This window comes from Canis lupus, chromosome 20, assembly GCF_048164855.1.
Source record: "Canis lupus baileyi chromosome 20, mCanLup2.hap1, whole genome shotgun sequence".
Classification (NCBI taxonomy): Eukaryota; Metazoa; Chordata; class Mammalia; order Carnivora; family Canidae; genus Canis; species Canis lupus.
The window spans coordinates 28,953,154-28,978,688 of NC_132857.1; the positions used below are offsets into that span (position 1 = coordinate 28,953,154).

The window sequence follows — 25,535 nt, forward strand, 5'->3', positions numbered from 1 at the left end:
CTGTTTAAGCCCCCTAGACCATGGTACTTTGTGAGAGCAGCCTGAGCCTACTAAGACAGAAGAAAGCAGATTTCATACGTACAGACCAGTAAGCTAAGATCCATCCTGCATGAGGCTGCACAGCAGACAATTCAAATATTTTGGTTCATTTTGAGGGCTCTTGGTAGAAAGAAGGAAGTATGAGGTGAAGATGGGGAGGACGGTGGGGCTGGTTGCCAGCAGAGCAATCAAAGAACCCAATGGCATTAGCAGACCCAGGTTAGCATGTAGTCTAAGAGCTTGAGGTAGGAGTAGGTATCTGCATGCAGCAGCCACTCCAAGCCTTGGGAGTCCTCACCTGGTTGGGTGTAGGGTGTATTCCCTGGGAGATCTGGTGACAGGGTGGTTGAGACAGCAGGAGTTGGGGGGAGAAAAGAGGGTGGCAGGCAGGAAGGTTCCTATTGTGGAGGCCGAGAAAATTAAGGCACAACACCTATGGCCTAAAGTCTGCGTTCCATGTTCTGCAGGGCAGAGAGACAGTAGCCAGGAGACCCACCCTTGAAGTATTTCAGCGACGGTAGCGCTGGAGCAGAAGGGAGCTGCCAAAGACTGTGTTGCAGGAGTCTGCCCTGCTCTGGGTGCTCAGAGGAAGGCTTCCTATAGAAAAGAAGGGTTGAGTGGAGTTCTCAGTGTTGAGTAGGAATTGCCCAGCTGAAGGGGGCAGAGAAGAAATGTGTGATGAGGCAAATGGCACATCTGAAGAGTTAAAAATAGCCCTGCATAGCCAGAATGTCGTCTAGCTCTTTGGAAACATGATAGCAGAGGCATCAGTGAATTTTTACTGTTATGGGTGAATCATGAACCCTCCCTGCAAAATTCATATGTTGAAGCCCTAACTCCCAGTATCTCAGGATGCAACTGTATATGGAAATAGGGTCTTTATAAGTAAAATGAGATCACTAGGGTGGGACTTAATGTTGTGTCCAAGATTGCGAATCCGAGAAACCACCGAGGAGCCGACACCGATGCAAACACACGAGGGTTTATTTACAAGCTCGAGCTTGGGTCCAAGTACACCCCACACAACGGAGCAGGGACTTGGACCCCAAAGTGGGTTACAGCTGGTTTTTTTATAGGCTGGTCTAGGGGATTTTCAGAAGGGGTGGAGGAATTTCTCAAGTTCTGTTTACATGTTGATATGGGATTTTCAAGGGCATTGAGCTCTGTTCTCATTCTAATAGGGGCTTCCTGCCCTTGGCTTGGGCTCTGTTCTTTCTAATATGGGGCTTTCTAGGACGTTAAGCTGTAAGTTGTTTTCTTCCAGTAACTGAAGTAGGGTAAAGTTCAGCTCTTATTCACAGGGGCCTGGGATGGCTGTACTTGTGCTAACGCTGAACTTAAAGTGGAATGGCCTTAATTTTCTCGGCCTCCACACTTAATCCAATATGACTGGTGTCCTTATAGAAAGAAGGATTAGGATACAGACACAAACAGAGGTAAGACTGTGTAGTTAGAGAAGTGGACACCTATGTGCCAAGCAGAGAGGCCTCAGAAGGAACCAGCCTTGGCAGCACCTTGAGCTTGAACTTCTAAGCCCCAGAACTGTAAGGAAATAAATGTCTATTGTTTGAGTTACCCAGGGATGCTGTTATGGCAGGCCTGGCCGACTAATATGCTTATTAAGTGCCAGGTATTGGACTAAGTCCTTTACACACAGGAACTCATATCTCATGCCAACCCTAGCAAGCAGGTGCCGTCTCTTCCCACTGTGCTGATAAGGACATTGAGGTACAGGGGTAAGAACTGAAACCATACACACCACAGAGCTTACTATCTGCATTAATGTGACTTCATTGCTGGACATTCAGCACTGACATGATGTTACAACTGCAGGACTTTCTTGCCTAGGAAGAGGAAGTTGCAAATAACTTTATGGCTTGTTTAAAAAACTTTCTAAAAATCCATTTATCTAGATAATAGACCACTCAAATTTCTCCCCAAAAGGGTAAGTAACTTCTAAGAAAATTGCTTACTTGGGCTTATCAACTGACTGTGGGCACAACAAGCAGGATACCACAGTCCCTCCTTGCTGTGTTCACCAATCCTACTGTATTGTGAATTTTGCCCAGTGCCAATTAGGGCCCCTGCATGGAAAGATCTACCTTGAACCAGACCTTTCTGATCTCGTAAATACCCTACCTCGCCTTTCCTCCTCTGACACCAGTCTATGAGGCTGTGGCTCTCATTGTGGAACAGCAAATCTGGATTTGCTTGATTGACAGATTATTTTGGTCATCTCTCTAGGGAGTTGACAGTCAGCAGAGGTTAAGTAACTTGTCTTGGATCACATAGCTGGTAAGTGATGGACCAGACTGGGACCCTTGTAATTTGGCTGCAGCGTCCATGCTTCTAACTGAAGTGTCTAAGGATCAGGGTCAGAGGGAGCTATAGTCAGTCTTTTCCATCCCACCTCTGACTGATTTTCCCCGGGAGGGCAAGCAGCCTCTGGAAGCCACCTGTCCCATTGTTGGGGCAATGTAGTGCAGTAAAAGGAACAAGGGCTCTGGGTTGGCACAGTCCCAGCATATTCATTGGCCAGCTGTGTGATTTTGAGCAGGTGACCTGACCTCTCTGAACTTTGAGTTTCCCATCATCAAAATGGGGATAATGGACCACGGTTCACATGGTTATGGTGAAGATGAAAAAGGACTAATGTTTTTTTTTTTTTTTTTTTTTGAAAAAGGACTAATGTTGATCGAGTGCCTGGCACATGGTAGTTGCCCAACAAATGACATTTTCAGTATTGCTTGTGTATATGGAGTTGATGTTTGCTTCCCAGATTGCCTCCTCCCTCCCCCCACCACTCAGCTTGCTGTTTTGACAAAGCATAGACAGGTCCCCTGATGTTAGAAAGTTCTAGACTTCAAGCAAATCCCTCTTCCCAGAGCCTTTTTATTCCTTTCACTTTCATCCTAGAGTTGGTGGAACTGGGGTGGTAACTCCAAAGAGAAGCACCTCTTGAACCCTTCTAGACCTAGGGCTCTTTGTTTCTGTAGCTTAGAGGTGGAAATGAACACTCCAGAAGAAGGGTGTGTGGCTCAGTGCAAAGAGCACAGGACAAAGTATTTGTCCACCAGCTGTGTTCTGATCCCTCCTCTACATCTATCTTTTCTTTCTTTCTTTCTTTCTTTCTTTCTTTCTTTCTTTCTTTCTTTCTTTCTTTCTTTCTTTCTTTCTTTCTTTCTTTCTTTCTTTCTTTCTTTCTTTCTTTCTTTCTTTCTTTCTTTTTCTTTTTTCTTTCTTCTTTCTCTTTCTTCTTTCCTTTTGACAAGTAAAGTCATGAGGATGACAGTGATGTGAAGCCAGTAGGCGATGTGGAGGACACTGTTCCCATGGCCAGCAACAGGGAGGGGAGGCAGTGCAGTGATCCATCTCTCCTACCTCCATGGCCTCTCCCTCTGTGGAGTGGCCCAGGCAGTTCACTCTTCTGGCAGAACCTTTGTATTTACAGGATATGGGCTCAGTCTCCAGAAGTGTCTGTTGGTCTTCATCATCACAGCAATCATTTTGAAAGCCTTCTGGACTTCCTGAGGCAAAGAATGTTAATCCTTAACCTCAAACAAATGCGAAGTTTCTGTTTAGGCATCTCTTTTATAAAGGAAATGGGATCCTTGTAAAAAACCTGTTATCAGTTAACACCATAGGTGCTAATGGCTTTCCTCTGACAGGATTGGCCCTGTGGGAAGCCTGGCTGTCTCAGTGGTTAAGCATCTGCCTTCCCGTCAGGGAGCGATCCTGGAGTCCCAGATTGAGTCCTGCATGGAGCCTGCTTCTCCCTCTGACTGTGTTTCTGCCTCAATCTCTCTTTGTCTCTCATGAATAAATAAATAAAATCTTAAAAAAAAAAAAAAAAAGGATTGGCCCTATATATTCATTTCCCAGTAAGTCACCTCTTTTATGTTAAGATTCTCTTCTTTCAAATTGCCTCTGCGTCTGTTTGGTTCTCTTCCTAGCCTCCTTGCATGCAGCTGCTTTACCCTGAAGTGAGGACAGGAGGAGGAAATTTTGGTATGGGACCTTTGAAGGTGGATGGGCCTGGGTTCAAATCTTGGCTCATGAGCCAACTGGGACACCTTTGGCTTTTTAATCTTTCTGGGTCTGGGCCTGAGATATGACATCTCTGAATCTTGTGCATTCTGAGGGTGTATATGCCAATACATGCCACCCACACATGTCCACACTATAGTGTGCTAGCTGACAGGAACAAAGCTGGGGTCTGGCATCTAAAGGGAAAATAACCTTTTCTATGGGTTATGTTGAAGGCCAGGAATGATTTATACAATGCAGCATAGTGCCTGGAAATTGAAGGTGCTCAATAAATGATTAAAAAAGACATGGGAAAATTGATTTAGAAGAGAATATGACATGCTTAAGTGGCATATTCCATTGCAGACCAAGCAATGACAGAAGAAAGGGAACATAGGGGATGGCCAGATTTCATTCTTATGAAAGTGTTCATAAAAATGACCACCTACAGAGGCAGTGCACTATGACTACAGTGGTGGAAATGTGGGGGAGGAGGGTAACACTTCTCCTTAGTCCTCAGGTCCTCAGATTTACTTTTCAGTTTCAGGAATGTGTGGAAAAGTCTGAAATGCTCTTTGGAAAAAAGATGTGCCTGGGTAAGTAACAACCTCACCGAGGCTCAGTTTCTTTATCTGCAAAGAGAGGATTATAATGCTTACTCCATGTTGGTACAGGCAAATGAGATAAAGTGATAAGCTTTGCATAGACTAGAAATGAGAAAAATGTCAGACAGCTTCCTCCTGCCCAGCAGAGTCTCTGGCAGGTGTGTGATAGAGCCAGGGCATATGGGAGATGTGTTTTCTTGAGGGAGAGGCTCAGTGTGACCACAGATAGGAGGTATGGGAGCATGTGGCAGATTTGGAAAACCAGGAGCTTTTATGGGAACTTCAGCCAGGGCAGTGACAGCAGGTGTTGCTGGTGACTGAGAGAAGAGTGGAAGGCAACCATGCTAGGAGCTCAGGCTCTTGTCTGGTTTGCTCTGGACTGACCAGTCAGGCTCCAAAATACGTAAGAACACAGGCAGATTCTGAAAAAGCCCTTCGACCATGACTCCGCTACTTGTTGGCAGGAATGCCTGTAAGATTCTGTCCACTGGCCAGAAGGAATGCCACTCTGGAGTCCTGACAGGGGAACAGCTCAGAAACCTGTGGATTCTGGGGTGGTGGTGTGTACACCCCTGTCCTCCCTGCCCCATGTGGAGTGGCAGCACAGTCACATCTTCTCTACCAGATCCTATGAGATCCACTTGCCCCCTGCCTCCCCCCCACCGCCCCCCGGCACCTGGTACTGTTGGTATCAGTGTGTCCCCTGATACCCCACTGCCACTATTGCTGGTGTTTTCTTTGTGCTTAATGATGCTGAGTATCTTTTCACATGCTTATTTGGCCCTTATTTATCCTCCATGAAAAATCTTTCCATGTCTTTGGACAGTTTCTAATAGGATTGATGTTTACTGCTGAGTTTTAAGAATTCTTTATATATTCTAGACATTAGCCCTGTGTCAGATGTGTAGTTTGCACATATTTCCTTCCAGTTTGTAGCTTGTTTCACCCTTTTCACAAGGTCTTTTACGGGTGACAGTTTTCATTTTGATAAAGTTCAATTTATGTTTTTTTTCCTCTCATACATTGTGCTTTTGATGTTATCCAAGGATTCTTTGTCCAATTCCAGATTCTGGAGACTTCCCCCTATTTTATGTTTTATGTTTTACATTTAATCCTTCGATACACTTTGAGTTCATATTCTTTATAATGTGTGAGACTTAAGTCCAGGCTCATTTTTGCCTATGGGTGACCAATTGCTCAGCAGCATTTGTTGAAAAACACATATTAAATCTCTCTCTCTCTATTACTTCTGACATCTATTTATTTATTTATTTAAAGATTTTATTTATTCATCCATGAGAGATACACAGGGAGAGAGAGAGGCAGAGACGCAGGCAGAGGGGGAAGCAAGCTCCATGCAGGGAGCCTGACATGGGACTTGATCCTGGGTCTCCAGGATCATGCCCTGGGCCAAAGGCAGCGCTAAGCCATGGAGCCACCCGGGCTGTCCCTATTTACTTATTTTTAAATGATTAAGTGAAATCTTCTTTTATCATAATTCCAGAGTGGTTAACATACAGTGTGATACTAGTTTCAGATGTAGCATATAGTGATTCAACAATTTCATTCAACATCTGGTGCTCATCACAAGTGCCCTCCTTGACTCCCATCATCTATTTCATTCATCCTCCCACCGACCTCCCCCCTGGTAACCATCAGTTTATTCTCTAGAGTTAAGAGTCTATTTCTTGGATTGTCTTTTTTCCTTGTTTGTTTTGTTTCTTAAATTCCTCGTATGAATGAGATCATATGTACTTGTTTTTCTCTGACTTATTTCACTTAGATTATGTTCTCTAGATAAATCCATGTTGTTGCAAATGGCAAAATTTCATTCTTTTTTATGGCTGGGTTTTTTTTTTAAGATTTTATTTTATTTACTTATTAGACACACACACACAGAGAAAGAGAGAGAGAGAGAGAGAGAGAGAGAGGCAGAGAGAAAAGCAGACTCCATGCAGGAGCCCGACATGGGACTCGATCCCAGGGTCTCCAGGATCACATCCTGGGCCAAAGGCGGTGCTAAACCTCTGAGCCACTGGGGCTGCCCTATGGCTGGGTATTAAATAGTTCTCAGGGGCAGTCCAGGTGGCTCAGCGCTGCCTTCAGCCCAGGGCCTGATCCTGGAGTCCCAGGATCGAGCCCCACATCAGGCTCCCTGCGTGGAGCCTGCTTCTCTCTCTGCCTCTCTCTCTGTCTCTGTCATGAATAAAAATAAATAAATAAATAAATAAATAAATAAATAATTCTGAATGAGTAACATCATCTGGACCTGGAAGCGCTGGATGTGGAGGTACACTGAAGGTGCCAAAGCACATGCAGCCTCTGTGGACTTCTGGTGTGGTCACCAAAGATTACATACATGTTGGTGCTGTGACGAAGTCATCCCCCACCCTTAGGAAAACAATATGAGAACAGAACAAGAAATTCAACAAAGAGATAGGAAAACATGTAAAAGAACCAGACAGAGATTTTGGAGTTGAATATATATCTAAAGGGAATGAAAACAAGCTTTTGAGAAGATATCTACCCTTTCTGTTCATTGCAGCATTATTCACAACAACCAAAACATGGAATCAACCTAAATGTCAACGGATGAATGGATAAATGATGATAATATAATGTAACATAATAATAAAATATGTTAAAATATAATAATATATGTATATATAACATGAATATTCATGTTATGCAACCATGAGAAAGAAGGAAACCTGCCATTTCCAACAACACGGATGAGTCTTGAAGGCATTATGCTAAGGGAAATAAGTCAGAGAAAGACAAATACCATATGAATACCTTATGTATGAAATCTAAAAAACCCAAACTCATAGAAACAGAATAGAATGCAAGTTGCCAGGGGTTGTGGGTGGGTGGGGGAAATGGGAGATATTGATCAATGGGTATAAATTTCTAGTTATAAGACAAATAAATTCTGGAGACATAATGTATAGCATGGTGGTATTAATAATACTATATTATATACTTGACAGTTCCTGACAGAGCAAATCTTTAATATTCTCACCAGAAAACAAAAAGATGGTAATTATGTGATGTGATGGAGATGGTAGTTAATGCTATAGGTAGGCATTCTGCAATTTTGTAAGTATATCAAATCAACACATTTTACCTCCTTAAACTAACACAATGTTAATTGTGTCATTTTTATCAATAAAGCTGCAAAGAATATTTTTTGATGCATTAATCACACATATTTTAAAATTTTTATCAGATAACTGATATCTGGATCGGTTGTAGGTTTTTTTTTTATTGTCTGATTTTTCTCTTGATTCTGTTTTGGCATGCTTAATAATATATATTTGAATACTGAATATTGTAAATGAAACATGGTAGTGACTTTAGATATAATTTTCCTTTAGAAAATGTTTACTCTATCCTCCAGCAGTGATAGATATAGAATAAGAATAGGTCTCTTTAATTTTGTCAGAGGCTGTGTTACCTTGAGGCTGGGCTCCATGCTCTATAAGGATTTGTCTGCCTCTGGTGTACTAGGTTATCACCAACCACTACCTTGGGGTATTTATTAAAACTTGTGTTCGTATGTAGGTCACCAACTCTAATTTTTATTTCCCTAGCATGCAAATCTCTGATAAATTGATTTCAGAAATTTCCTGTTTGATTTCTTTGTCTTTGGGTCTGTGCTGGTTAAGAACAGGAACACTCCTGAGAGGATGGAGACAAACAGATGCAATCCATTTGTGTCCTTTTCTGCACTTCTGTACTTTCAGGTTTCTCTCACGTTTTATCTTGGCAAGGTAGAACTTCACATTTTGTCTCTTCGGCCCATGATATTGCTAAAAGCTGTGTTGGCAGAAGCCAACAGAGGCATCTGACAGCTCCCCTAAGCTTCTTAACCTCTGCTGCTGAAGCCCAGAAGTGCAGAGGGGAAGCTCACTGCAGGGCAGCAGCTCACCACAGAGAGCTCTACTTCCCTTTGGGACCTCGGACAAATTAGGGATCTGATGCCTTAAACAGACTTTATGTTTTGTTTTGCTCTTTTGATGTATTTTATTTTTGGTTGCCCTTGGTGGCAGCGCTGGTGTGTTAAAAGCTGCTCTGTCATAGCTGGAAGCATAAAGTCCTCCAGAGTCTATATTTTGACCTGACTTAAAATTCCTTAATTTTTCTACTCTAGCGGAACTCAGTATCTACTTTTCATGCAAATATACCCTCAAATTATTAAAAAAAAAATCTGTTGATAAGAGATATACACATACAGACACACAAACTCATAAATTATACTCAGGATTTTCTATTTTCACTGCATGCATCAGAAAATAGTTGCTCTGGATACTTTTGAAGTAATGGTTTAAGTCCCAGTTTAAATATAAATAGGAAAACAATATCACCACCATGAAAGCCCGGCTTTTCCTCTGTCGTGGGTGGCAGCCAGCTTTCACAGACACAGAATCACAGTTTCCTGGAGGTCTATTTCTACTGCTTGGTCCATTTCTACTGCTTCTATAGCTATGTCTTTATGCTTTCTCCAGAAACTTTACATCTATGGACACTTCCTCAGTTTTTTTTTTCTTTTTTAAGATTTTATTTATTTATTCATGAGAGACACAGAGAGAGAGGCAGAGACACAGGCAGAGGGAGAAGCAGGCTCCATGCAGGGAGCCCGTTGTGGGACTTGATCCTGAATCCCAGGATCACGCCCTGAGTCAAAGGCAGACACTCAACTTCTGAGCCACCCAGGCGTCCCTTCCTCAGTTTTGTGAAGCAAGGAGTGTCTGTGGGGCTGGATGCGGGGATATCTCAATTTCCAACATGTGGAGCCACATCTGCCTGGGCACAGATACCCTACCCCTCTCTGGATCCCTGTCCTCTCCCTGGGACTCAGGTCTGCCACTGGCAAAACCATCCACTACTTCCCCCTAGCCCGCCTTGTTCCCTTTGAGCCTGGGTACCTCTGTGGGCCCCATCCAGCCGTATCACATTTCTTGAAGTTGCCTGAACCTATCAAAGCCTCTCATATCTCTGCTCTTCTGCAACACTGAACTCTTAATGAAAACAGTTCTCCCTCCCTTCCTACCTTCCATGACTTCTCACAGTTGAAGACCCCACCTTATGGGGTGGGGGGCTTCCTGGATCCCTCTGGCTGGGGATGGAGATACTTATGGCTGGGGTCCCACAGCTGCCCTTAGCCATTGTGCTCCCTGTCCTGGTTGGTTTATGGCCTATATGCATCTTGCCTCAGTCTCTTGCAGTCCCCACCCTCACCCACCACCACCACCACCAAAGGAGTGGCCCTTATGGCAGGGTGGTTCTATAGAGTCAGCTCACTTCCAGCCTAGGTGCTAGCTCTGGAAGAAGGGGTACTGGCAAGACCTACAGAGACAAGATGTCTTATTTCAGGAGGTGGGCTGTGGGTCCTGGCAGGATTTCAAGGGACTGGAGGTGAGGGAAAGAGATGAGAACATTACATTTTGACCTATAGCATGAGCAAATGTAAGATGGCAAATGTGAACCTAGTGGGCTCCAGGGTCAGGGCACAACAACCTGGTTGAAGTTTGACATCCTCCCTGCATGCTTAGATGGGGGAACAGATTCACAAGGGGGAGCCTACAACCTTAGCATCAGAACCAGGACTCGAGTCCAGGTTCTGGGATACTGGTCCTTAGCTCTGGTCCCAGACTTGCTTCTTTTCAGCACCCAGGGTTTGACCTGCTGACCAGGGCTCTGGTGCTGGCAGTGGCTGAAAAGCTGTTGGATAGGTCCCATCAGAGCAGAGCCTGATCCAAGGACAAGAGTCTGGGAGTACCAGTGAGGAAGGGCACAAGGTTGAGGGGAAAGGGAAGAGCTGTGCCTGGAGGACTCAGAAGTTCCATTTAATCTGGCAGCCTTGGGTTCAGACAAGGAAAAGGACATAGGGATGGAGGAGGAGGAGGCAAACCCCTGCCCTCCCTCCCCTCCTCCACTCCACTACCAGAGGCAGAGTCAAGGAAGTGTCATTGCTAGCAGTACCAGATTCACCGGGGACCTGGGTGTTCCTAGGGTGGGCATCTTGGCCAGGATGGAGAAAGGTCTGCTGTTAATGTGATTTGAAGTCTGTTTTCTGATGTCTGTTCCTCTGCCAGTCCCTGAGCTATGAGCTGGCCTCTCATCGTCTCTGTTCAATACCTGGACATAGGGACCCAAGCCATCTCTGTCTTCATCTCTGGTGCTGGAAGTAGATGAGGCCAGACTGAGCCTGTGGAGATACCACTGCTGGAGCCAGAGCAGTAGGAGAGGGGCACTTCAGGACAGGAAGGGTGGTGGGCCAGCAGAGGGAGGGTGAAAAGAGGGAATGAGCCCCTTTATGACAGTATCGGGAGGATCTCGGTGCCAGCTGTGTCTTTCCAGGCAGGAAGCAGATGCTACAGCCCATCAGAATGGGAGGAAGGTGTTTTACTGAAAAGTATTTGCAAGGCATGGGTATAGGGAAACCACAAGACAGAGTGTGGTCTCTTTGCCACATAACTGCTACCACCCCAGATTGGAGGGGGTCAGGGAAAGGACAGTTACTGGAACTCAGAGATGAGATAGCTTCCTGACAGCAACTGGGTGATCTCCGTTCAGAACACTGAACTGCTGAGTTCCTGCTGAGAGAGAAGAAGCAGGGCATTTCAACCCGGACCTTCTGTATGCCCTTGTGTCTGTCCCTCTGAACTCCTGCTGGCTGAACCTAACCAGGAGCAGAGAGCAGGAGGGCCATGTTGGCTGTCTATACAGATCAGGGAGCATAGTGGCCCATGGTGGGGAGAAGGTCTACAGAGAGACAAGTAGAGCTATGGGTGGAGGCCACCTTGTGGAGCTTTGCTGCCACTATGTCCTGGGCCCCTGTTCCTGGGTGTGTGCTCACATTAAGGGGGGTTGGGGTCTCCTGAGCCCCAGCCTTGAATCCACTCTGCTCTGGATGTCAGACCCTGAGAATCAGAGTTGGGGCCTCTAACCTTGCTACTTGCAGCTTTTCCTCCTCGGGAGACCTACATTCTGGCAGGGGTCTCCTTTCCCAGCACCTTTTCTGCTTCCTTTCTCTTCTCACGCCAGAAAATGTACCATCTGGGCCAGGAAACAGGGTGGAGATGGATCAGTTAAGGAGTAGGTGTGTCTTCCTTGGGGATACTGGGGCTTGGAGAGTCACTCACCCACTTCCAGCTATGGCTGCCAGAAGCAGAATAATGCCAAGGCTTACAACCCACGTGACGGTACTCCTGGTCCTGTCTGGGGTGTAAAAGGGGTAGCCAGGTTTTTGGGGAGCAATGAGAGCCATCTGAGCCCAGAGAGGCTACATTCTTTCCTCCTTTTATTTGTCCATTCAGTCATTTGTTTGCAAACACTGATTACCTACTGTGTGCCTGGCATATATTTAGAGACAAGTGAAACATGGTCCCTGCTCCCTAGGAGGTCAACAAACAATTATGGTGTGGTGTCCAAGGGAAGAAGAGCAGGAGAGAACAGAGGAAAAGTTGCCAGGAGGAAGGCTGATGAGCCTCATGGGGTGAGAGCTGGTCAGGGAAACCTTCTTAGGAAATGAGACTTCTGGCTGGACTTTGAAAGACAAGTATAAATTCAATTCCAGTCCCACAGTCAAGCACAAAACTGTGCTCCAGGCAGAGGACACCGAATGTTTAAGGATAGAAGCATGAAGCTGTATGTATGTATGTGCAGCATGTCAGAAGCTCAGTGTGGCTGGGGAAGTCAGGGGGCAAGTGATCAGGAGCTATTCACACAAGGCCTTCAGAAGAGGTGGGCTTTATCTGGTGGGCAATTGGGCTACAAATAGTAAGTGTCATAAGTAGATTTTCTCCTTGAGGAAGTTCTTTGGTTGTTGAGTAAGATGTGGCCAAGAAGGGGCACAGAAGCCAGTTGAGAGATGCTGGCATAATCTAGATGAGAAGTGAGGATGTCTGAAGAATAATGGTGGATATTGCAATGAAAATATGGCAACACATTTAAGAATTGTTTAAGAAGATTTGGTGATTGCATGTATTGCATATGAGGGAGGAAATTTCCTAGTTTAGGAGGCTTAGGGCTTAAGGTTGCCATTTGCTGAGAGAGGCCCTGATGGAAGAGCAGATTGGGGATGGGAGAGTTGAGTTTGAAATATGCTTACAAGCATGTTGGCTTTGAGGACCAGGGGGACTTCCAAGGGAGATGTCCTAGGGGCAGGTGGCTTTATATCACTGAAGATGGACATACAGCATTAAGAAATCCCAGGAGGTGCTATGTTCTCTGGTGAGGATGGAGAGCAAGGAGAGCTTGGGGTTTGGCAGAGGAGGAAGATAATCCAGAGAGAGACAGCAATGACCCAGCAAGGAATGGGTGCAGGCTGGAGGCAGGATGGCTGGCTGCCACTGACCTGGGCAGAGAGTGGGGTCTTTGCAGATAAGGGAATGTATCTTGCAGTTGGCACAGTTGATAACTTCTAGTGTGGAGTGTAGGTCTGTGAGAAGAGATCGGCAGCAGCCTTAGCCAAGGCCATGTGCCCCTAACCTCTCATCCCCTCCCCCTGCTCCCATGTCCCCATACATACTCACCACAGGTCTTGTTGCAGGCTGCCCAGGAGGGTGAGATGGTAGAGAAACTGAGGTGCTGGGGGAGGCAGACAGAGCTAGGAAGGGTTGGGGTATCATCAAGAAAGGGAGCTGGGAAAAGGTACGAACAGACACCCAGTATGTGGGCAAGGGTAAGGATTCCTGGGGAGGGACATGACAGGGACTGCAGACTGCACTCTGCTCCCCTCAGTCCTGGGTGAGGTGAAGGGATGGGTGGTGGGCAGGGGCCAGCTCCATCTCTCACCCCTCTCCTTCAGCTCTTCAGATATCTTATTCAGCCTGTCAGTAAACACCTGTTTCTGGATACGAATCTCTTCCAGAAGTGATGGTTTATCTGAGTAGAAGAGAAGGGTACTCTCATCACCCACATTTTAGAGGTGGAAACAATTATGTAACTCAAGGTAGGGAATCCAAGCCAGTTCTTCAAACAGAAGCTGCATAGAGAATACAGATGCTGGGTCTCTTGCCACTCTTCCCCACACATCCCCACCCCAAGACAGCAAGCCCTCTGGGAGTGCCTTGGGGAACTGGACTTTGTCAACACAGGCCTGGGGCTTCCTCACCATCTCGAAACTTCTTGATGGTTTCATCTATATGATTGAATAATTTGGCTGTTGCTTCCTCCATATGGTCCTGATCTGAGAATGGGATGTGGGGTGAAGGGCAGTTGGAGGTATAAGATCCCAGCCTTGGTAAAGGGGCCAGCCTTGATCCCTGGTGTCTAGGCTGTGCCTCACCAAGATATTGGGGTTCTAGGAAGACACGATCTCTCTTCAGGAATAGGGAGTGGACACTTTGGGAGAGCTCTGCAGGTGGCCCTGGGGTGCCCCAAAGGATCTGCAGATCATAGTCTATCAATGGGGACAGTTCTGGCCAGCAGTGGAGGCAGCTTTTCCCATTGGTGGGGGGCAGGAGACACCCAAGCAGGAGAAGCAGCATCTTCTGGGGTCTTCCCTCTGTGTCCTTAACACCCTGCCTAGCAGTTCCACACGGAATGATGATACTCCTTCCCCCTGGAAACCACATTCTCTTTACAGAACAAAGTAAATTCTGCAGGGTAAAGTGAAGGCCAGTTATGGTACAAAACTAGTCTTTGGTGTCAGACCCAATTCAAGGCTTCAATATCTTCCTCTGAAGATGAGGTCACTGATGTACTCAGGGAGAATGTGAGGATCAGAGAAATGGCTGTGCAGTGTTGTGGCTGATGGTCAGCTCTCCTGATAGCATTTACCATGTAAGAAATAGTTCAACAGGCTGAAATTTGAGAGGTTAGGAGGGAGTAGCACAGAGAGAGGATTAGTTGTGTAAAGAACCTGAATCACTTTTCCACATAGAGATGGTCAGCCAAGGGGGAGCTTATGGAACATACATCTTTTTTGTGGCACATATAAACTAGCCACTGTCTTGTGCCTGTCCAGGCCAGAGGGACTTAGCTATTCTTATCACAGTATAGACAGGCTGTAGACAGAATTCCAGCCTGTGCTTGGATGTACAGAGAGAGAAGTCATCTTTGGGTCAGTAGTTCTTATGTGCAATGTGCATTGAAGAAAAGCAAACTCCTTACGCTTGAGTAAAGAAAAAGCCAGTGGGATATTTGTCACTGCTTAGCTGGTAAGCTTTGTCCTTCCATGCCATGCTTCCAACCAGCTTCTGAATACCTTGGGCTGGATTATGAGCAGCTGAAAGCCACCAGGCATTTGAAGAATACTTCTTACATGAATAATAAACTAAACACCCCCCCCCACCACAAACACAAAACAATAGCAGGAATTCAAAACAAAAGTGATTAAAAATAGCAGGAAAAAGAAAGGGTACAAAGATATGGGGGGGAAGCAGAAGAAAACTTAGAACTTAAATAAATCATTGCTTTCTCCAGACAAGAAGAGGCTGCTATGTAAAGGAAAAATAGAATAAGAAAGAGTTATTGGAGATTAAAAATATGATAGCAGGAATTTAAAAAATTCCATAGAAGACAAAGTTTCAGATATCTCCCAGACAGAGGTACAGAAAGAAAGAAAGAGACGAGAAATAAGAATGAAAAGTTAACATTAAAGAACCAATCCATGAAGTCCAATATTTAGCTAATACAAATTTCAGAAAGAAAGGACAGAGAAAATCAAGGGGAAATTATTTATGATAGAAATTGAGTAGGAAGTGTATACAGAGAAGAATTTTATCTTATCGGGAGAGGTGTTTGGAGGATGGGCATCAAGATTTGCCCAAAGAAATAGCAGTTGAATTGGTAAATTCTGTCAGATGGGCTCTGAGATGAGAGTGTGATTCTGAGTACTGTACAGCTGTTCCTTTCCCAATGATTTGGGATAGTTTCAGGGTTAAGGAATTAGCATACTTTTTTCTACTCAGGGCATGCTCTGGCTCTGGAAAGGAAGGCCCTGATTCTCTGGAGTCAGGGCTGGGAAAAGCAGTGGTCCCTCCCCTGATACCCTGGATAGCATGCAAGCCAGAAGCTTCCAATGCTTGTCATCACTTGTGAGGGAGCTCTGCCCAGCCGGTATGAGAACAGAGGATTGACAGGAATGATACAAGGAAGACATTTTATAAAGACCTGAGTTTCCATATTGAAGGGGCCCACTGAGTTGGTATCCAGGGCTAGGAATAAGAAAAAACACACCAAAGCACAGAGCAAAAATACACCATGTACAATAATCAGAATGACTTCAGGCTTCTCATGAGAGCAATATAGGAAAGTAGTAGACAATGGAGAAATACTTTCATATTCTGAGAAAAATATATCCATTTTAGAACTCCATACTGAGGGAAAACATCAGTCAAGGAGGAAGAAGACTATTTCATCTAGATAATGAATGTTTAAAATTAGCTTCTATTACCTCTTCTCAGAAAACTATTGGAGGATGTGCTCCAACTAAATGAGCAAAGCAAGCAAGCAAGATAATAACACGGAATTCAGGAAACGGAGAATCTAGCCTTGCAGAGAGGTGAGGAGAACTTCTGTAGTGACTGTTGAGGGACACCCCAGAATGATAAGCAGTCTAAACTATTTGGCTCTCCTTGGGTGAAGAAGGGCCTGGAGCAGGTTGCTTTGGTCAGCCTCCTCTAGGCACTGGGTTTCTTTTCTGATTTGCTTAGGTCTCATTTGCCCTCTTCTGCTTTTCCCTTGCAGAAATAGTCTTTTCTCAAAATAGAGGTGGTGATGTTTAATACTCAGGCTTTTATTTTGAAGATAAAATAATCAGAGTAGGTCTTTAGAGTGCTTTGGCATCAGGCTATCAGGAAACCCCTGCTTACATAAAGGGAACATTCTGTAAGATGCAGCCATACTTGGTGGAGTTCTACCCTGAGGTTTGGGACTAAAGCCCTAGAGTGTGCTGCATCTTTCTTTCTTTTTTTTTTTTTTTAATTTTTTTTATTTATTTATGATAGTCACACAACAGAGAGAGAGAGAGAGGCAGAGACATAGGCAGAGGGAGAAGCAGGCTCCATGCACCGGGAGCCCGACGTGGGATTCGATCCCGGGTCTCCAGGATCGCATCCTGGGCCAAAGGCAGGCGCCAAACCTCTGCGCCACCCAGGGATCCCCTGCATCTTTCTTTCCCTTAGTTTATGCTTGTCCTCTGGGAAACTTGAGGGTAAGATTCAGGTGTCACTTTGTTCTTGGCCCAATACCATCTCAACTGTCGGTCGGTCAACTAAAGTGGTACCAACATTTTGGAGTGGTGTTAAACATAGAATCTCAGAGACCACAGATTTGGGAGCTTTTAATCCAACCCACTGCCTATGGCTGGCAACTCTTTGCCTATTCATTTTGCCTTGATTTCTCCTCTTCTTTTTTAAAACTTTTTTTTTTAAGATTTTATTTATTTATTCATGAGAGACACACACACAGAGGCAGAGACACAGGCAGACGGAGAAGCAGGCTCCATGCAGGGAGCCCGATGCGGTACTCAATTCCGGGACTCCAGGATCACGCCTTGGGTCAAAGGCAGGCACTAAACCACTGAGCCACCCAGGGGTCCCCTCTCCTCTTACTTCTAATTTAATTCAATAGTATGTTGTATACCTGGAATGAATTAGGAACTTGAGCTGAATTAGAAGTCCAAATAAAGGCAGTCTTTTCCATTGCTAGGCATCTTGGGGGTATCAGAACCTTCTGTATTCTGAGATCACCTTTATCTTGTGCTTCCTACAATGTGGGCATGTTTCATAACCCTGAGACAGGATACAGAACAGCTCATCCAGTTTTTGAAGACAGAAATCAAGCTGCTTCGTTTGAGGCCAAACATCTTTTCTTTGGCCCAACAATTTTTTTTTAGGTTCCCATCTTAGAATATGATTATATGTCTCCTCCTCATTCTGATTACTTTCCTTTTAAACTATTATTCTCTGACTTTGGCAGGATAGAATTTGCAACTGGATCATCTTTGACATTCGTAAAATTTGTTTGATACCCTCCTATTTCCATTACACTATAGATTTCCCCACATATTGCTTCATAACAAATTGCCATAATATTAGTGGCCTAAAACAATACCCATTTATCATTTCATGGTGTCTTATAGGTCAGAAATTTGGGCACAGCTCACCTGGATTTTTTACTCTGGGTCTCTCAAGGCTGAAATGCTGATGTTGCAGAGTTGACCCTTGGACAACACGGGTTTGAACTGTGTTTGAATATATAAACATAATTTTTTTCAATTATATTATTGAACTACATTATATATTATATACTATATATATAATTTATATACATTATATATAGTATTATATATTATACTATATATAATGTATATAATGTACTTTCTCTTCTTTATGATTTCTTAACATTTTCTTTTCTATAACTTATTGTAAGAATAAGGTATGTAATACATATAGTATACAAAGTATGTGTTAACCAACTATTTATATTATTGGTCAGGCTTCAGGTCAACAGTAGGTTACTAGTAGTTATATTTTTGGGGAGATAAAAGTTACGTGTGGATTTTCCATTGTTTGGAAGGGGGCAGTGACTCTAATCTCTGTATTGTTCAAGGGTCAAATGTATATCATAACCTAATCACAGGAGTGAAATCCTTTATTTTCACAGCACTGCCTTATGTTATGGACACCAGGGGATAAGAATACTGGGTATCATCACAGAATTCTGCCTACTACACCTCTAAATCCCAAATATTTACTCTTTGGAACTATGATGATGTCACCTGCCCCTCCCTTCACATAATTAGTCACCAACTTGGGTTATGAAACTATGCCTCTCCAGAGCCCCTTACTTTTAAAATAAATTAGTTGGAAGCATAGCTGCAATGCAGTTAGTTAAGGGCACCATAGGTTAAGGGCACCATCCTTCATTAGACTGACCTCACTTCAGACACCAGTCACGGGTTCTGGGTCCCAGGCTGTCTTAGCTTCTAACGACTTGGTTACAAATAAGGGGGTTCCCACTATCAACCCTGGTTTCATAATTTGCTAGAAAGACTCACAAAACTCAGGAAAGTGCTATACTTATGATTATAGCTTTATTATAAAAGATGCAAATAGGGAACAGCCAAATGAAGAGACAAATAGGAAGGTCACAAACACAAAGCTTCTGTGTCTTCAGGACACATCACCCACCCTGGTACATTCCTCCTCCAGGAACCTCACTTGAGTTTCAGTGTCCACAATTTTTATTGGAGTTTCATTATATAGACATTGAATCATTGGCTTGTAGTTGAATTCAACATCTATCTCCCTCATCCTCCCAGAGTTTGGGTTGATATTACCTGGGTCAAAATCCTAGCACTCTAAACACATGGTCTTTCTGGCCGGGCCAGACCATATCCTAAATCATCACTTTAGCATAAAGTCAGCTGTAAGCCCACCATAAGTAGCAAAGACACTCCTATCACTCAGAAATTACAAGGATTTAGAGGTTACCTCCTGGGAACCAAGGAGAAAGGCCAGCTCCATTCTTTACTATACAAAAATAGCACATTACTAATTAATATTTTAGCTTGAATAGACCTGAATCTAGGCTTTGTAATGTTCTGAGGTCTGTTGGAACCGACTAAGAGGTCGGTTCCAACAAGCTTTTTATTCACAGGTACTGAGTTGTGGGGATAGTAGCAGTGAGAGATCTAGGCACAAGTGGGACATTATAAGGGCATCTATTTTCATAAAGTGCACAACTAGATTAGCTCAGTTGGTCAACAAAACTATCTTAGAGGTTATTGGCTTATAAATCCAGTGCAGTTGTTACAGGGAAGCTTGATTGAAGGGTGTTTGATAAATCCATGAGGTTGGTGTCTGCATGGTCAATGCCTTTACAAAAGGTTGGATTTCGTTGTTTGATTTTTTTAATGAAAAAAATTAGAAAAAAATTCTCACTAGATGACCCATCATAAATGAAATATTCATTTCATTTTCTTTCTGGTTAAAACTCATGTCTTGAAATGCTTTGTTGTATCTACTTAGAATGATCAACGGTGATGCCTAGGGGGATTTCTCCTGCAGAACTTGTTGGTAGAGAACATTAAAATTACATGAAGCCTCTCATGTAATTTTAATGACCATCAAAAGAATTTTGATTAGAATTGAGAGGAATTTAAAGTAAGATGCTTCTTCTGGGAAAGGCTGAGGCCATGGTCCTTCCATTCAAGGAGGCAGGGTCAAGCATCTACAGGACATTTCCCCATCCACCACTGTTTCTGATTAGAGACAGTAGCTGCACAATCAAGCATCAAGAAAAGAGGGTCTGCAAGACAAGCACTCCTGATCATCTTCTTACTGCTTCTAGAAAATCATTCAGAGCTAGAGATGGGCATGGGCTTAATGGGGCTTAGTGACCCATGTGTTCTTCCCAGGAGGAGTGAGTGGAGGCCCAGGATGGGAACTGACAAAGCTTCAAGTGTAGCCCTGTGCTTTCCAGATCAATATTACCACCCTACACTCACACCATCTATCTCTCAAGTTTTCATTTTATGCTCACTGAACTCCTGTATCCATAAAGCCTATTCAGGGTTCTCCATCTCACAGTGATTTCCACATCATCTGATCTCTCTGAGGGCCATGTCTAAGTTTTTCATTAGGTAATTAGTTGTGTGCTGATTTGGGACACATTTTTTGCTATTTATTTAAAATGGTATTAAAATTCAGCATAAGCCATGCTCCACCAGACCTTACCAGCCTGCATTTATTTATTTATTTATTTATTTATTTATTTATTTATTTACTTATTTATTTATTTACTTACTTACCAGTCTGCTTTAAATATAGGGTCACAATCACAATAATATTTCTCCAGGTCATCTCCTTTTCACAAGGTCTTAACTCTGATGGCTCTCCTGCTGTCAGTAGTTTGGACAGTCCTCAGGATGTGCCCCCATGGCTTCAAGCACAGTTCATGCAGCTGGCATGAAGTGTCTGCTCCTTTCTCTGGAAGTGAGCTCCCCATTGCCACTCTCTACACACAGTGTTCTCAGCTTCTTCTTCCCTACTTTGGATGCACTGGGTTCTGACTCCTTGCTGAGATCCTAGAACTCTCCTGATTGCCCTTATAAGACCCCAACTACTGCTCCATAGAAGAAGGGGAAATGGCTCTTATTCAGCCGTGAGTTCAAAGCAGAATGTCTGTGTTTAAAGCTCTGGGAATAATTCTGATATTACTTGCTTTCTTCCAATGCTTATATGTAGTAGCCCTTGATACAAGCTTGCTCATCTCCTCTCTTTGTTCCTTTCAGTAAGTTCTTTCTTATAAGGCTCTTTGAAAAAAAGAATGGGGTCTTTCCAGAAGTCTCAAAGATAGATCTGAATTCTAAGGTAAATGTGACAGGTAGAAACAATGGCTGCATTTATGCTAGTCATAAAGGGTCTTGATGGGACAAGTCTCCAGTTCCTAAATGGGGTATTTGTTTTCTCTGGGGAAGCAGGAGAAGAGATAGAGGATCTCCAGGTATGGGATGACTACAGCCTCCATGGCTTTGTGGTTTTTGGTGCTTGCATAGAGCAGAATAAAGCCTTTGGCTGTTGGAAGGCCATGGCTATCCTGAGGACTAGAATGTCTTCTATCTGATAAGGTGGCCATTGAGGCTGTTATGGTGTACACCTGAAATCAGGAACATGGGCTAATGCCAGGAATGTTGGACATCTTTGAAAGACATGGAGAATCCATGTCAACAAGAGATTCTGGTATCACAGGTCTATGCAAAGAGCACTAAGCACAGACTTATTCATCAATAGGGGAACAATATAGCCATAAGACCAAAGGTGGGTACACATAACTAAGGGATCTGTAAGAAGGAATTAGAGGGGTCAGTCGGAGCAGGAAACCAGAGTGGTGGTGGCCTGCTCCTGCCTGAAAGTCCTTAGTCCTGGGAACTTCAATACAGAGGAGTTTTGGGTCTCCAAATGGACTCATTATGCAAACCCTGTCAGCCCACTGAGGGTCACAAGCTTAGGTTCCTGAATAGATGGACATCATGGCCACTGCCATTCACTACCATCTAAGAAGCAGTAGACATGGGGTGAAGGGGGATCAACTGGGTTTACTGTGGTATTTCCTCTTTGTGGAAATGAGAAAACAGGGGGAATAAATGTGCATGCAGTCTTTTCCTGAGCTGGATCTGGGTTTGATATCTTGCTTTGACATTTCCCTGTTGTAGTATTTTGGGATGGTTTCTTCACATCCCTGATCCTTGGTATCCTAAAATGGGGATAATTAAAGCACCATCTCCTGGGGCTTTTGTGAATATGTATGTCAAGTGCTTAACATAATGTAGCTGTTCAATATCTTTTAAGTCCTTACCCTTCTCTTTGGATGAACCTGAATGCAAATGGATCTTGTTGCCAAATAATAATAACTAAACACTGTGAAGTGTGTGCTGCATACTAGGAATGGCACTTAATCATAACAGACACCTTAAGACATGCACAATCAATGGGTATCCCTCTGCTAGAGAACAGTGTGCTAAGGTACCAGAGGATAGGCTTTGTCCAGTTGGGAACTGCATAGCCATGTGGCAACCCAGGCGCACTTATGCACACACACACGCACACAGCGTTTGTACATACTTGGGTATGTTTCTTACCTAAGGGTTAGCCAGTACAGATCAATAGCTGACTGCCATTGACATTTGCATCTGAGAAGTAGTCATTTAAGCACTCATGCCTGCAGGACACTGAAAAAATGATTCCTCTGGTACCAGAGCAAAGGATCTAGCCAGCACTGAAGGCTGTGCATGGTGGGGCCATTGTGGGTGGGTGCTGGACAAGACTTCTTAAGACCAGGGAGAGCCTTGCAACAGAGGAATCCAAGTTTTCAGCTGCTGGGTGACCTTTCACAGCCTCCTCTTGTTGTCAGGTGCTGTGGGCCTTGCCCATTGGTCTAGGAAACATCATTTACTGTGCCTGCAGCTTCTGAGGGCTGTGCCAGGAGCTCCACAGAAATGATAGAATGAAGAGTCTTCCACCATTCATGGGTGGAGGTGGGTGATTATTTCCTCTGGGATTTTTATGTTCCTGGGAGACTAAAGATTAGGCAGTAGTAGATATGTTCCATAGGACATGAAGTCTAGCCTGGAGTGGATTCTCAGTAGGGCTGGTTGTTAGGGGCAGATCTGGACCTGGCTCAACAGCCAGTTGGAGGGGATAGGAGGGGCCTGGGCCTGGAGAGTTCTGCCTTTTCTTATTGGGAGCTGGGCAGTGTTGTTAGCCACCTACCAGGTCCTGCTCTGTGCTCCTGTGCTTCTAGTAAACTCTTCCTTCCACTTTTCATCCTCTCTAGCCATAACTGCAGCCAGGGATTCCCCAGAGCCTTGGGATTTATCTTCTGGTATGAAGTTGCTATAAGTTGGTAGACAAGTGTCTCCATGGAGGAGAGGGTGAGATAGGATGCTCTCATGCCTTCCTGCTCCTTTCCACACCTGGAGCCTGCATGTTCTCACTCTCTTCCCAACCACTGCTGCTTTTTGGGGAAAAAAAATCTGCTCCTTCTCACCTACATTTCAGTATGTATCAGAATGTCCTTTCTGTTGGGAGTATTTGACTTCTTTGCTATGGAAGGAGGGGTTTTGTCCTCTGTATTTTAAGGTTAAAGTGGACACAACTATCATTCTGCTATGAGCCAGGTGCTTTTTCCACATAATCACATTTAATCTTTACAGTAATGATATCACTTCAGGTCAGGAAGGTTGGACTCTAACCACACACCCTCACCTTTCAGTGGCCTAAAGAAACAACAAAGACTTATTTGTCCTTTATGTTACTTATACATATGGGTTGACTGGGTCCCTCCTCATCATAGCCTCTCAGATTTTGGAAGGATAAAGCAGCCTCTCTTTTGGGCCTGTGGGGTACCCTACCAAAGGGAGAAAAGTCTTATGTGGGCACTTAAAGGCTCTAGCAGTGCAAACTGTAGAGTTTGCTTCCATTCACAAGTCATAAGTAAGTCTAGTCATATGGCTTCTTCCAACCTCAGTGATGTAGTCACTTAAAAAGTTGTAGTTACTTTACAAACATGGCATTTTATAAGTGGCTGGAAACAGCTTTCCCACTAAGAATACCTCCTCTCCAACACCTGTCTCCCCATCCCAGAGGGGAAGCAACAATGCTTGGTGACCAGTGATCACCACACTAGCTGGAAGGCAAAGGAGAACATCTCCATTGGACACGCACTTGCTATGAGTCACTTCCATGGGCAATGTGATGAGGCAGCAGATAAAAACCCAGATCGCTCTGCCTCAAAGATCCATGCTTAGGGTGAATAGTTTTACTTTTTCAGCTTGTTAATCTTTATTTCCAAAAGTCATTTATAGAATTTTAAAAGTGTTTTAAACTCACACAGGGCCCTAGCCTAGAAAATTGTCATGCCAGCTACATGCAAAAGAATGCAACTGGATCACTATCTCATACCATACACAAAAATCAACTCAAAGTGAGCTAAAGACTTAAATGGAAGACCTGAAACTGTAAAACTCTTGGAAGAACACATAGTCAGTAAGCTCTTTGACATTGGTCTTAGAGATATATTTTTTTGTATCTGCTTTCTCAAGCAAGGGCAACAAAAACAAAAATAAACAAATGGTACTACATCAAACTAAAGAGGTTTTGCAGAGTAAAGGAAACAATCAAAATGAAACAATCAAAAGGCAATCTAATGAATGGGAGAAGATATTTGCAAATGATATATCTGATAAGAGGTTAAGATGCATGATATATAAAGAACTTAACTCAGTATTTAAAGAAATATGATTAAAAAAAGAAATATAATTTAAAAATGGGCAGAGAAACTGAATAGATATTTTTTCAAAGAAGACATCTAGGTGGTCAACAGACACATGGAAAGTTGATCATCATCACTGATTAGGGAAATATAAATCAGAACCACAATGAGATATCACCTCATACCTGTCAGAATGGTTAGTATCCAAAAGACAAGAAATAACAAGTTTTGGTGAAAATGTGGAGAAAAGAAAACTTGTTCACTATTGGTGGGAATGTAAACTGATACAGAGCTACAGACTTCCAGTTATAAAATAAATAAGTCACAGGGAGGTAATGTACTGCATGGGGAATCCATCAATATTGGAATGACTTTGTAGGGTGACAGATGGTAACTTGACTTTCTGTGGTGACCATTCTGTAATATATAAAAGTTGGATTGCTATGTTGTGCACTTGAAACTAATGCAAAAATTGTTGTCAATTCAATTACTCTCCAATTAAAAAGAAAATTGTCATGTCCTCAGGAACCCCAAAGAGGAAACGTTTGGGGGCAATTAATATTGGTAACTGTCCTGTCCCTTGCTGTCCCTCCAGCAGGGCCCTGTAGCTCAATCAGAAGACACCAAGGCAGGGAAAGGAAGGATGTCTGGGTAGAGCTTCATGCATGAGTGAGCTCATGTGATGGGGCGTGGCTATCCTGATTTTATACATGCAGAAAGGAGGGCTCAGAGAGGGTGAGGGACCTGCTGGTGCCACACAGAGAGGAGCTGCAAGGTGAGGCCATCTGAACCTTGTCTTGAGCTCTCTCTGAGTATGGTCCCACACAACCTGTTAAGACACTCCACTTGCTCAGGAACGCTAGGCTGATCAAGTGATCCTGGCTGGGGACATTTGAAGGTATTTAAGTCCATAGGAGGCATTAGGTGACAGTGAGGGCTGCTGGCTGTGTCTGACAGTTCCTGGTTCAACAACTGTGGGGCTTGGTGTGACTCTGGGTCTCAGGGAGGTAGAAGCCAGGACAAAGAGGAAGATTATAAGTTCCCCAAGCACTGTGGGTCATAGCCCAGTGTGGGGGTGCAGGGTATCACGGGAGCCTGGCCCCTCCATGTCCCTCTCTGTGGGCTGTCCAGTTC

At 43.9% G+C, this 25,535-nt stretch overlaps 1 protein-coding gene and 1 long non-coding RNA gene across 9 annotated transcripts in view; one reads left to right on the plus strand and one right to left on the minus strand.

Moving 5' to 3' along the window:
• Positions 1-9,254: 9,254 nt before the first annotated feature.
• TEX51 (testis expressed 51) lies at positions 9,255-14,212 on the minus strand. 8 transcript variants are annotated; one of them, XM_072788816.1, is made up of 8 exons: positions 13,966-14,212; positions 13,792-13,866; positions 13,473-13,562; positions 13,211-13,318; positions 13,033-13,116; positions 11,819-11,894; positions 11,624-11,732; positions 10,719-10,854 (listed from the first exon to the last, which is right to left on the minus strand). In XM_072788816.1, the coding sequence occupies exons 1-7, from the start codon at positions 14,165-14,167 to the stop codon at positions 11,657-11,659; spliced, it is 711 nt and encodes a 236-aa protein (XP_072644917.1). In that variant the 5' UTR covers positions 14,168-14,212; the 3' UTR covers positions 10,719-10,854; positions 11,624-11,656. The 8 variants fall into 8 exon arrangements, with proteins under 8 accessions (XP_072644914.1, XP_072644918.1, XP_072644917.1 ...); XM_072788819.1 differs by lacking the exon at positions 10,719-10,854 and adding an exon at positions 11,061-11,272 and having other exon boundaries at positions 13,211-13,228; XM_072788815.1 differs by lacking the exon at positions 10,719-10,854 and adding an exon at positions 11,061-11,269.
• Positions 14,213-14,277: 65 nt separating this feature from the next.
• LOC140612084 (uncharacterized) overlaps positions 14,278-25,535 on the plus strand; it is a 34,526-nt gene continuing 23,268 nt past the window's right edge. The window contains exons 1-2 of the long non-coding RNA XR_012013396.1: positions 14,278-14,462; positions 16,088-16,185. This is a non-coding gene — a long non-coding RNA (uncharacterized lncRNA). The remainder of the gene's footprint in view (positions 14,463-16,087; positions 16,186-25,535) is intronic.

Bases quoted from the DNA above. Each gene is read 5' to 3' on its own strand.
- TEX51 (XM_072788813.1), bottom strand. From the start codon at position 14,167: ATGCTGCTTCTCCTGCTTGGGTGTCTCCTGCCCCCCACCAATGGGAAA. The intron at 13,319-13,472 runs GTGAGAGATGGA...ACCTTTTCCCAG, and splicing joins TGAAGAGCTGAAGGAGAGGG to CTCCCTTTCTTGATGATACC. The intron at 10,855-11,623 runs GTTAGAGGCCCC...ATCTACTTCCAG, and splicing joins GAAAAGCTGCAAGTAGCAAG to CACCAGAGATGAAGACAGAG.